This window comes from Corvus kubaryi, unplaced genomic scaffold (genome assembly GCF_017639235.1).
Source record: "Corvus kubaryi isolate FWS band 111438036 unplaced genomic scaffold, C.kubaryi_AGA036_p1.0 split3-37296, whole genome shotgun sequence".
Taxonomy (NCBI): Eukaryota; Metazoa; Chordata; class Aves; order Passeriformes; family Corvidae; genus Corvus; species Corvus kubaryi.
Genome location: NW_024582086.1, coordinates 2,461,527 through 2,473,754, shown reverse-complemented (window position 1 = coordinate 2,473,754; position 12,228 = coordinate 2,461,527). Strand labels below are relative to the sequence as shown.

The 12,228-nt window shown below is 36.7% G+C and overlaps 1 protein-coding gene across 7 annotated transcripts in view; it reads left to right on the top strand.

The window, feature by feature from the left end:
* SUSD1 (sushi domain containing 1) overlaps positions 1-11,724 on the top strand; it is a 46,960-nt gene extending 35,236 nt beyond the window's left edge. For 5 of the 7 annotated variants that reach the window (XM_042015284.1, XM_042015285.1, XM_042015287.1 and 2 more), the window contains 5 exons: positions 794-887; positions 1,977-2,232; positions 5,719-5,758; positions 7,733-7,826; positions 10,616-11,724. In XM_042015284.1, coding sequence (XP_041871218.1) covers positions 794-887; positions 1,977-2,232; positions 5,719-5,758; positions 7,733-7,826; positions 10,616-10,754 — 623 coding nt within the window. In that variant the 3' untranslated portion in view covers positions 10,755-11,724. Of the gene's footprint in view, positions 1-793; positions 888-1,976; positions 2,233-5,578; positions 5,627-5,718; positions 5,759-7,732; positions 7,827-10,615 lie in introns of those variants that run through there. The other 2 variants (XR_006013944.1, XR_006013943.1) reach the window with 2 other exon arrangements.
* Positions 11,725-12,228: the final 504 nt, after the last annotated feature.

Sequence of the window (12,228 nt, the reverse complement as noted above, 5' to 3'; positions counted from 1 at the left end):
AAAGCCTAGCTGCACCTGTATTTACCTGTGCAAGTTCTTTCAGACTTCTGGGGTAGATGGTGTCCCTGCTTCACACTGTGCCCCCTTGGTTGTGCACACTGAAGCTATTTTCATTTTTGCTTCCAGACTGGTAGTGGTAATTTCCATATCACTGTGCAGCTGTCATCACTGCCATTGAAATTAGAGGAAGAAGTATTTGTTCAGCATTGGCCTTGACGCAAATTCCCACTAGAACAGATTAAAGGTCTGTATACATATTGAAATCCAATTTAAGAACCTGGATGTTGCTACCCGACTATGAGCATATCTATGAGCAGTATCTAAGGAAGTTGCCTTCTTGAAAGTGCTTTTGGCACTACTAAATTACCCTTTACTCATACCATTGTATTTCTTGCAATGGGCTCTGTGCACAGTTTCATATTTTTCTTCTCCCTGACCGTTTCAATCAATCTAATAAATAATACTGCTTCTTCCAACAAAGCTTTCATGTCTCATTCCTCTGTAATCAACAACCATTTTTGGGCATCTCTTCTTTTCCCAGCTAGCAAACGTACTTCAGTACAGGGATTTCACTTGGGGCTGCCAGACCACCAAGCTCATATTTGCTCTGTGGTTTCTTTGGCCAATTTTGTTGCTGGCAGGCATTAGCTGTTTGGGGTTCAAGACTCAATTAAGGATGTTTTCGCAGAAAAAGTAGCTAGCAACTGAAAAAGGAGCTGAAAAGTAGCTAGGAACTGATGTCTGAAATATTTCTAAAACCTTTCTGAACCACTGGTGTTTGTTTACTTTTTAGATCCCCCTTTCCCAGAAGTAGAATTTGTTGCAGTTAAAGGTTCTGCACCTTTGCTCAGACTCCGGAAAGCAGAAGATCAAAATGGACCGATCAGGTTTGTCTCTGTGCTCTTCACCCTTTCAATGAACGTTGTGCAGATTCATGTTACATACAGATTAGAACTGTTTTGGGTGGCTAGATTATTTTTTTTAGCAATGGAAAAACTTAAGCTGTACCTCCCAGTTTCTTCCCCCTTAACAGGGTAATATTTAGCTTCAGGTTTTCCCTGTTTTGTGGACCAAGATCCTAGTTTGGATAATTGTGAGTTTTCATCACTAGCTTTGAGGTTTGGTTTTGTTTTTCTTTTCTACAGTTAGGTTACAGTAGATCTTTATTGATGGATCCAAACACACCTCTACTCATGTGATTTTTCTTTTCCAACAAACTCAAGCAGCCAGTACATTTTCCCCCCCAGAGCCAGAGGAAATAATGAATAATGTCCTCATTTATGCATATTCTGAAGTAGATTTTTCATACTTAGTGTATTACTACCTAAATGTATTTCTAGAGTAAAAGGATTTACCGCTTACTAAGTGCTGTTGGTGCCAGAAGGAAAAGGTAACTTAATATTACACTGAAGAAGAAAATATTTGAAAGCTAGTAACATCTCGTGGAATCGCTGGTGTAAGAACCCTAGTGGTCTTCCTATGATTGAATACCATAGACTAAACATTGTTTTGGGAGGTATGAAGACAGATTTGATTTATTTTTTTAGAAATGGTACCTGTCCTCTCCTCCTTTCAATAGAAAAATCTTGTTTCTGTGAACTTACAAGTCATTTTTAGAGAAAATGGTATATTATTTAATAAATGAACTTCAGTGTGAGGAGGAGGAGAAGGAGGAGGAGAGAGTCTGAAGTATCTCAGTTTTATGTTCTTCTGAACATAAATAAACGTGTAACAATAACGTGCATGTGATAAGACGATTCAGCTCTAAGCTATGCATGCAGAGCTTTTGGTTAAAAATTAAGTGGAACACACACACAGAGAAATATTTTAGTGTAAGAAGTGTTTGTATTGGGCATTGATAATAAAAAGCAGTTAAGAGGCTACAAATAGAAAAAACCAATATGAGTTAATGAATATCTGATGCTTAGTTTTTTGAAATGAGGGCTAATATTTGCTCTTTTTTTGTTTCCCTCTAGTCTTTATCAAGTGATTGTGCTTCCTCTGGATTTGCAAAGCACATTTATTTGTGACTCCTTTGCTGCTACAACTTTCTTTAGTAACACCACTGACATTAAAGGATATGTGGCAGCTGAATTTCGGGCGAAGGATGTTGCTGATAACATGTCAATTGCTCTTGGAGACAGACATTACTATGGGAAGTTTTATAATGCTCCTTTAAAGTTGGGAGAAGAGTATTGTGTTTTTTTGAGAATAATAAGTGAGTGGAATAAGGTAATGAATGTTTTCAAACCTTTTCTTTACACCTCTTGAATGAAATATTGCTGGGGGAAAAGAGGAAAATGTTAGCTGTGTGTTAGATTTTTTATGACACTCCAAGGATCTCCTAGTTGACAGAATTAGATTAAATCAGAAGCATTTCAAATATCTCTTGTAATTCCTTAACGGTAGTTATGTCATTGTAATGTTGAAGCAACTCTGGATGCTGAAAGGCAAACAATGGAAATAATTAAAAATTAATGGCCATCACTGCCCTCAGTAATTGAGGGTGTCTCCATTGGGGCAGAATTTACTGAAAGAAATTTGTAATAGAATTTGAAAATTACTCCTTAGCAATGACAAATTCACCCATTTTAATTTTTAGTTAAATGTTTCATAACAAAATATTCCAGTACTTCAAATAACATGGAAAAATTTATTTTAGCACATATTATTACCTTCCAAAAGGCAGTGAGTGTCAACTCCAACTTCATCGAGAAAACCTCATGAAAGAAAATGTATATTATTAACATGACTTTTTTATCATTTTAAAGTAAATATGTATTTTTATTAGAAACAAGACGTTTCCAAAACTTACATCTCATCTAGCTTTCCAGCTATCTATCTCAGGAGTAAGCAGTTTTGAAATTTTTTATAGTATGAGTCTCAGCAGTAGAAACTTTTTCTCATATGGGACAAGTGATAACTCTTTATGTGCAATACAGTTCCTGAATGTCAAATACAAAAACTGAGCTAAGCAGCCTTTAATAAAGAAAGAAACAGTGCCATCTGAAAAAAGTTAAGAATAGAGTTTTTAGGGCTTTGTGTATACAGCATAAAGCAATGCAGCATGTAAAACCTGATCCATGAGTCACTTGTAAATAGTTCTCCACAATTTTGGACCCCCCCCCCCAAAATCTCAGTAAGTTAAAACCGCTTCTGTTAAGAAATGTAACTGCCTCAGTCCAAAGTGATTGGAATAAAAGTGCATGTAGTAAGATGATTCTGGTATCTGCTAATCTGTGCAGTATGTATTTTGTGTAGCATCTATTTAACAATAGTCTGAGAGGTTTTTATAGCACAGATGAAGTGGTTTCTGATCCTAATACAAGCCTGTTGTTTGTCATAAATTTTTAATTAATTGTGCAAGGAGAGAAGTAGGAAAATGACAATAGAAGGCATTTCATTTCATAAATAATGTTAAGTTAGCCTAAAATGTCCTAGAATTTGGACAATGAACTGTATTTTATAGAAAAATTTACTCTGTGGAGCAGGATTATTAATTAGTCAAGTGTATACAAGTTTGACCTCTTTAAGGTCTACTAAATACCTCTTTGAGCTTAGTTTATTTATCCTTGGGTTTTATGCATTGGTTTCCCTAGCTCTTTACCCTCAGTATTTTCTAATACTGGGGTATTTTAATGGCTTTTACTTTTGCGGAGGTTTCTGCTGCACAGAACAAAGTAGATTCTCATACATCTTTGCCAGCAGTTTATTAAGCTGCTTCTAATTTACATTATTCTTTCTGTTTCTTATGGATTATTTCCTGATCTTTCATTGCTAACATTTGCAGACATATTTTCTAGGCCACTGATTTAGTGGATTAATACTACAGTTATTGGTAGAGGTCCCTCTTGCTTCCCACCATTTAAAATGCATCAGCTCCTTAGTGTACACTTTAATGTATGGCTTTTGTTGGTTGATTAAATACACAAAGTTGCATGCAACAGTTATGAATCATTATTAGGGTTGCAGATACCAAACCACTTTGGTCCACAGCTCTGCTTCTTTGAAATGGAACTTGGACTACTGGTTCAAAAGTATTGGTTTATCTTCAATTGTCAAATTCTCTTCAAATGCCCTTTTATTTTGTGCAATTGTTGGTGTTAGAAAGCTAAAAAGAAATCAGAATTATGAATTCAGGGTTGTTGGGTTTTGAGACTTTCTAAAAATTTGATTGCTTACATAACTGAATTTGGATTAATGAACTCAGTCTTCTTTTTAAACAAATTGCTTGGCCCTCAATTACTAATACCTGTGGAACCAGCATTTCTGAAGTGTCTTTTACTTGTTAACACATTTCCATTTGAATACAGAAAAATTAGAAATAGATGTAATAGGCTCATAACTAATGTTCTCATTACTCAGTTTTATATTCTGGCATCCTTAAGGGTCCCTTCTGTCTCCAGACCTCTTTCATACTGAAAATGGTACAATTTGTATAATCATGCTGAAAAATCATGGCTTGGTTGTGATTTTTATTACCATTATTAATTAATAGCCTTGACATAATTATCATGTTCATTTTTCCATTGTTCAGATTTGGAGGTCTTTAATAGGGTGTCTGCTGTGAGGATTTTACTTTCTGTTTATTTTTTTTTCCCCTGAGACTCTTGGGACCTCTGTAACTACCCTGATAGGCAGGAGATGCCTGATTTTCTGCACACTAGAGTGTGTCATGAAGGTAGCTATTTCAAAATGATGGCACTCACACCAGTGCCCTCAGAATCTGGCATTTGATTGAATTTCTAAACCCACCCCTTTATCTTTCCTCTGCTAAGAAGATTTTCTTTGTCAGTCTTTTGTCTTTTTAATTGACCATAAAATTCCTTATGAATCATGTGTTTAAGAATCACTGAGATTCCACAATTCATGCAGACACACAGAAATTAGATTAAGCACACAAATGTGCCTCCATCCTTTTATGTAAATGCTTCAAAATGTAGCCTTCTTTTGCAAATATACTGTTATTCAGAGCAACATAATACACACTTTGCGACAATATGAAAAATACATGTATCATGTATGTATTTTGTGAAAGTCTGTGAAAGCCATTTAGCAGGAAGCACTACAAAAATACACTTCATAGTAATTACACAATAGACAATAGAACCTAGAATAGAAAATTTTGTGTATTTATCACTTTGAAGAGCTGGGGGAAAGTGCTCTACAGATACCAAAGCTTACCTTAAAAAAATCAAGTTTGCTTAACAAGTCTGCAAAAGCAGATCCCTGATAAATATTTTTTAACTGTAAGTATTCTATAGAACTTATTAAAAGTTACCAAGCAAGTCATCATAACTGGAGAGAATGCTACATCTAGTATTCATAAAACGTGCCATCAGATACTATATTTTAACATACATGTTCTGAATGGGGAAGAGTTAACACAGCATATTCAGCCTTATCTTAACATTTCATAAATTGTGAATCCTTATCAAAGCAACTTTAAAGATCGTTCCATATTACTAACATGCCTAGGTTGTAGAAAGCAAGGAATAATAATGAGCTAAAAACTAGAGCTAGCTTTTCATCAAAGCTCTATATCTAATCTTATTTTTATAATTTATAATCTTTTAAGGCAAAATAGAGGCTGCTACCAAGGGAATAACAAACTCGATTCCAAATGGTAGGTTTTGTTGATGGATGATCTTTCAGAGGGTGTTAGTAATAATAAATTTTTCTCATGAGAAACAGTGATTTTTATGTTTTCATTTTTAGGTAAGAACACAGTCCTGTGCTGTTTGGGCACAAATTAAAAGTAAGTCAATTTTTCCTTCAATAAAAAAGTCTAAGTTGTCATGGCTTTGCTTGGCAGCATAAACTAATAATTGCTGTGGCTTTCATCTTTTTCATCTTTTGCCATTCTTCTGTTGACTTCAAGGACTGAAAAGATTAGAGACAGAAAGTTTTCCTTGCTTTTCAGTATTCCATTCTAATGGATTCAGCAATCCATTGTAAAATGGATTCTCTTGTTTTCCCTGGTTTTCAATGTTGCTATTTCTGTGCATCTCATTCAGATCTTTACAGCAATTTTTGTCCACAAAGGATTTGAAGCACAGAAGATGTGAAATTTCAGCGGCCTATTTTAAGATAGTTCTATATTGGCTTAAAGATTAAAAAATCAATCAAAGAATGACAAAAATAACTTAAAAACCCAAAAAAGAACAGGAATAACACAAAACCCGCCCAAAATTTTCTAGCCTTTAGAGGCCACATTTTTTATTTGAGAATGTTCAGATGGTCCTTGGAGAATTACATCTTTTTATGATCTTAAAAAAAATAGAAGATACTGTGTAAATATGAAATATATGGCTAATTTGTATACTTGCAAATACAGTTTCTTAAATATATAGTGGCATAACTTTAAAACCCAGTAAATTTCTCAGTGTGGTTGTTTTGATTTTGTTTTTGGCTTTAAAATGTTTCCAATTAATGAGTTTAGCTCAGCGGAGTTTGGAGTCCACTAGAGATCATGTTTCCCTCCTTTCCACCATAACTGAAACTAGTCTTCACCCACCTCATGTCTCAGCAAAAAGCAAACATTTGCCTCTCCTGACAAAGAAAGCAGCACCACTGGAGTCTCCTATGAGCCCCAAATTCTGCTTTTGAGTTGAAAGTCTCACAAATTTGAGTTAGGAAAGGCAGTAACACTGGAAAGTGAGACAGTACTTTGGAATTACATCGAATCACATGGTGTATGGAGTGCTTGGGGTGCGTCTTCTCCATAGCTGATTATCACTATAAATGATCTTCTGGTGATAACTCTTGTGTTTATTTCTAAGTTTTCTTTAGTTACTCTTTCTTTAATTACTCTTATGACCTAGTTCCTTTACGACCACACTTAGAATATAGTGTAGGCAGTTCTTTGTTGTGGAGACTCTGCTAAGATCAAGGATTCCTTAGGTTTGAGGGTTCCATTGCTAGGGCTGTGTAGGCAATAGAATAACTGGAAAGACAGAAATCTGTCCTTTTCTGAATTTTTCATCTATCAACATGTAGTGCATCATCAAAGGCTGTATGACAACTAGGTGGGTTTTGGTTTTGGGTTTAAAAGAATGAGCATAGGACAGGTCAGGCCTTTGGCTTTTTGTTGTAAATACATTTGCCTTTGTATTGAGTGGACTTATAGCCAAAGTGTCCTTTGCCCTAATGTACTTCTGCAGCTGGAGAGGTTGACAGTATTTTTGGCTTGCTGAATCCTTTGAGAAATATTTCTTTATTCAACTTGTGTGGAACGCAAATCTGTAAATTAAATCTAAACCAAATGGCCCCATTTCAGATGCCATCTAGCTAGACATTGTGTGATAGATCATTGTCATAAAAAATGGTAGAAACCTGTATTAAAAGCACACTTTCTTCTGCAACAAATAAGTAAAATGAAGTTTTAGGGGTTTTCATGAAATACACTGTACTGTAATTCTGTAATTTTTGTGGAGGGATGACATCTCCTCTAGAGACGTGTAATTTGCTGACGGAAATTGGTGTTACAGTGTTATAAGGACAGGTATATATTTTTACCAAAAATGAGCATAATAGTACTTTTTAACTAATCTTTCTTCCTCAATTGGATGGTAACTAATAGATAGTCAGCTCCGTTACTGTCATGAACTGAGCCATTAAGTCCAGCATCTGGGTTTTGTTACCATATTTCAGCTATGAGCAGACTTAGTTGTTCAGACTGAAGCTACACTATTTGTTTGGTTTGTTTGAATTGTTTGATACTTTCTTTCAGATTTATCACCCACTCTGCAATACATGACTGCTGTTGGATTGGGGTCAGTGGCTGCTGTCTGCCTTATACTGTTCCTGTCATTCTCCGTGGCACGGTACGTGGTGTTGCTGCCTCCAGTTTTGTAGTCCTCCTTCACAAGGCTTACATGTTTTTCTTTTCAGATGTTTTTTCTTGCCAACATGCTTGGTTTAGACATCTTGGGTAATTAGAAACTGTAATCAAGGGTGCTTTCACAGTCCACCAATGCTGTGCATTGCTTGAACTGATGTCCTCTGTATCTTTGCAACTACTAGCAAAACATCTGAAAAGTGTAGGGCTTATCTTAATAAAGGAAGGATTCGAGACAGTGAGTAGCACCAGGACTGTAGTACAGAAGTGTTATGATTAAATGGGAATTAAATAAATGAAGTTTATATGCTGTCAAAATGTTGATGAATATTGCATATATACAGAGCTAAGTTTTAGTCTTCCCAACTTTATTCAGAAGGCCTGAAAATAACAGTTTTTCAGTAATGGTTGAGCTTTGCCTAAAAGCCATGATAAAAACATGTCAAAAATTTTTAAGAAATTTATTTATTTATGCTTCATGATCCTTCAAGCGGGGTCAGTAACTTCACAACTGTCTTCCTCTCAAAGGCAAAACAAATATGCAAATTATGTAATTGTGAATGCCTATGTACATGTAAAACCTCTTCACTAAAAATTGTGTCTTTGTTTTTATTTCAACGTACATATCTACAAGAATAGTCTTCTGATTTTTGTCCCTTGAAAGGTCAGGAGCCTCCAGCTTGGGGGCTATGAAATATATAGCATTGATTGGTTAAGCTGCTTGTTTGGCAGTCTGAAACAGAAGGAATTAGTCATATTTAGGGCTGAAGAAAGTAGGTTTATTTGGATTGTTTGTGGTTGTCTAAATTTCAAACCAGTTCTTGCAATCCAGATTCTGAATTAAAGGTTCCATGATGTCCTTTTTTTCTTTAAGTAATTAAATAAAGGGATCTCAGGCTTCCCTTGGCAGTAGCATGCAGTGGTTAACTTGAACCTGCAGTCTTGATTGTTTTGGGGATTTTAAAAACATTGTCAGTGTCAGCTTTGATATATAAGGAAGAAGGAGCTATCAATGTCTTGGTTTCTAAAGTAGCGCTCCTGACAGGGGGCATATTGCAGGAGAAAGGACTTCCATGGGCTGTCATGGTGTGAAAAGGCTTCTCAGTTATTTCCGTTTCTCTGGAAAAAACATGGCAGAGGGATATTAGTACTTTTCCAAACTATGTCAAATCAATTAGGTTCATAGTGGTAGGAGAGTGATTTGAAGTATGAAAGTACTGGAAGAATCATATATGAGTATGAGCCACTTGTGAGAGAGTGCAGAGAAGATAGACCCTGAATTTCCACTTCAGACTCCTTTCAAAAGGAGTGAGAGAAGATGAAATCCTTAGGGAGCTGAGTACATTGAGTATATTTGACAGTGGTGTATTGCGGGGAACAAGGATTTAGTAAGTCAACAAGTATCTTTTAGGCCCTTGATCCCATGTACAGAGAAATTCTTGAATCCGTTCTCCTGTTCTAAGGAGTATCAGACAGAATCCTTCACAGAAATTATAACTGCCCCAGCCCAGTAGTAGGCAGAGAAGGGAAACCCCAGATGTCAGTTGTGATAAGACCCTTCACAGTGCTTGCAAAGAAGTATCTGTAATATTTATAAATAACAAATATGCTTTTAGTTATAATTAACCATAAGTTTAATACATTTCTGAGTAAGAATATGATTTGAAAAAAAACAATGTGAAGTCAGTCTTCTGCCGTATCCAGTTGTAAAACTGTGGTCCTGTTTTAGACACTGTACTCCAAGACAGGTGTGGCCTAGCAGGAGAAAAACAGAGAGGAATTTTATGAGAGAGACGTGGGATATATTTGGTCTAACTGCACATAGGGCATTCTAGTGGCAGGTTGCTTAGCCTGGCAGGGAAGATACTGCCAAGAAACATGATATACAAATATACAAAATGCCACTATAGGAAGACCAACTTCCTCCTGTTGGTAGTGCCAGTGGTACATGTACCATCCATGGGCAGCATACCCATGTGCTCCTGAGCTGTAGGGGAGGGAGGCATGGGAACAGATTGCTGTGAAGGCAGCTTCTGGGTGGTCTGCAAGAGGAGGTTAAACAAACTTGTTCGTAATGACATAGCTACGGCTGAGCTTGCCTTGGTGTCAGGTGAATGGTCTTAGATTATTTCTTGGGGTCCCTGTAAGCTTCTGTCACAAAGAGCCACTGTATTCAAGTGCTCACCAGCTTGCCACATGTCTGCTGTCTCAGGAATTATGTTTCCACAATGGGTAAGGGTGTGAATTCCTGCTAGCATGGTTGTTGACAGCAGTTCCAACTGTTCCTCAGTGAGTAAAAGTCTGGCACTGGATTCACAAAGCGAAGTCTGACTCCTGATGTCCTTAGATTTTATATTTTTACTTTAAAAAATGGATTAGACCATGGTTGCTGTTATTAGAGTGGCTACTCACTCATACACCTTGCTCCATTCCTCTTAGTTCTTTGCATTCTTTTGTATGTGATGCCCATTCATATGAGTAAGGATAGGGCCAGAATTCCAGATTTCTGAAGACCTGCACAGGGCATCAGTGTTGCTGATGACAAGGTTGACACTAGTCAGGTGATCATCCTGTAGCCTCTGGAATGCTTCTTACTTGTCTCACACTGGCTGTAATAATAAGGATTTGTACCAGCGCCAGGCATCTTCAAAAAACTTTGGAAGCACTGTCATGTATGTAATCAGTATGAGTGATACAAGTTCTGTCAGGTCCATGCTTGAGTCTTGGATGATTTGTAAAATTTTTTTTTAAACTGGATTTTTTTTCTCTCTCCAGCTCTTATCTCCACAGCACAGTGCATCCCCCACCTGCTGCTGTAGCCTGTGAGGCTGTACATTTATCTACTACAGTAGATGTGGCACAAGCAGGGATTGCATCATCATTCCTAGAGACTGAAACTGTCTCTCTTCTCTGATGGCTTATTTCCTGAAGTCAGCACAGAGAAAATGTGCTCTTCTTTCAAAGCCAGCATCTGTCGGGTATGGGTGTATCTGCATGTCACATATGTACTACAGTGTGAGCAATTTAAATGTGTCTGTCGCTGGAAGTGAAATATTTATTGTCTTGCCTTATTCCAGATGGTGTGGTGTGTAAAGGAGAACCTTCCCTCAGAAATAGATTATCATGCATCCCATGTGTTGGTCACAGGCTTTCAGCTATTTCAGCTGCATGAGTGCCTGATAATGAGTGCTTGTATTGTATCCTTGATTGCATGAATAATACCCTGATCCAGTTGAGACTGTTTGAGGATTAACGCTACTTTAGATACCTTTGCATACATAAACTGGCCTATTGTGAGCAAAAATACAGACCTACCCTTATATGAGATAAAGCTCCTATTGTATTTCCAATACGAAGGTGGAACATTTCTGTCAATCACTTACAAGTAATGATACATCAGTAACATGTACACTTGTTAGCCATGAGTTGTCACATTTAAGTAGTGTCAGCAACTGGTGTGTTCCAGAGATATTGCAATCATTGCTTATAGCAATTAGCAGTAATTGCAAATAATATACCAATCCATAAACCTCCAGTTTGCTGAAAAGCTGGTTGCTTTAATGGCATGTGAAACTAATTTAAGGAAGGACCTTCCTGTGTTAAGTGCAGTTTTGTTAATCTCTCTTCTATAATTACAGCTGAGTAAAGCCATTAAGCATTGTCTGGTTAATGGGCTGGTGTGTAACATCTGGCTAGAGTCACTTAATAAAGGACAATTAACCAATTTCCTGTGGCATACTCCCAGTTAATATTTTTTTTTCTTCTGTAAGAAAGAATCTAGTGGCTTTGATTATTTCCACTCCTCTTCAGAAGTTGCTTTGTTATATGTTAGCAAAAAAATTCTGTTAACTGGTGAAATAAAGAAGCAAGAGGTTTGATTTTTACTCAGTTTTGTGATTTTTTCCAAGTCACGTTTTGTGTTTTACCACTTTGAGTGTATGCCATGCATTTTTGGAATTGTTAAGTTTCTGAATTGCTAAGATTCTGATGCCTACTGCTCTTAAAATTTTAGATGTTCTGTCTCTATGACATGTGATTGGGGTCTTTTTGTGTTTAAAGTGCAGCAGCAGATTTCGTGGTCAGAAGCAAAGAGGAATTACAGCCAAAGAGAATTTTCAATTGCTGTATCCAGCTGAGAGTGCTTTTTCTAGGTCTGGGCAGATACCATTTCTGTTATCCAGCATTTCCACTGCTTATGAAATCTGTCCTTCAAGTTAATAGTTAATAGCTAAGTAAGAACACCTTTGTCTACACTAGGGATTAAAAGTCAATAGCATTTTCTGTTGCTAACTGAGAAAGAATAACTAAACTGTTCATACAGGGACACCATGCCTTAATTTTTCATTTTCTCCTGTGGAATTAATTCCCACACATTCCACACTTAATTC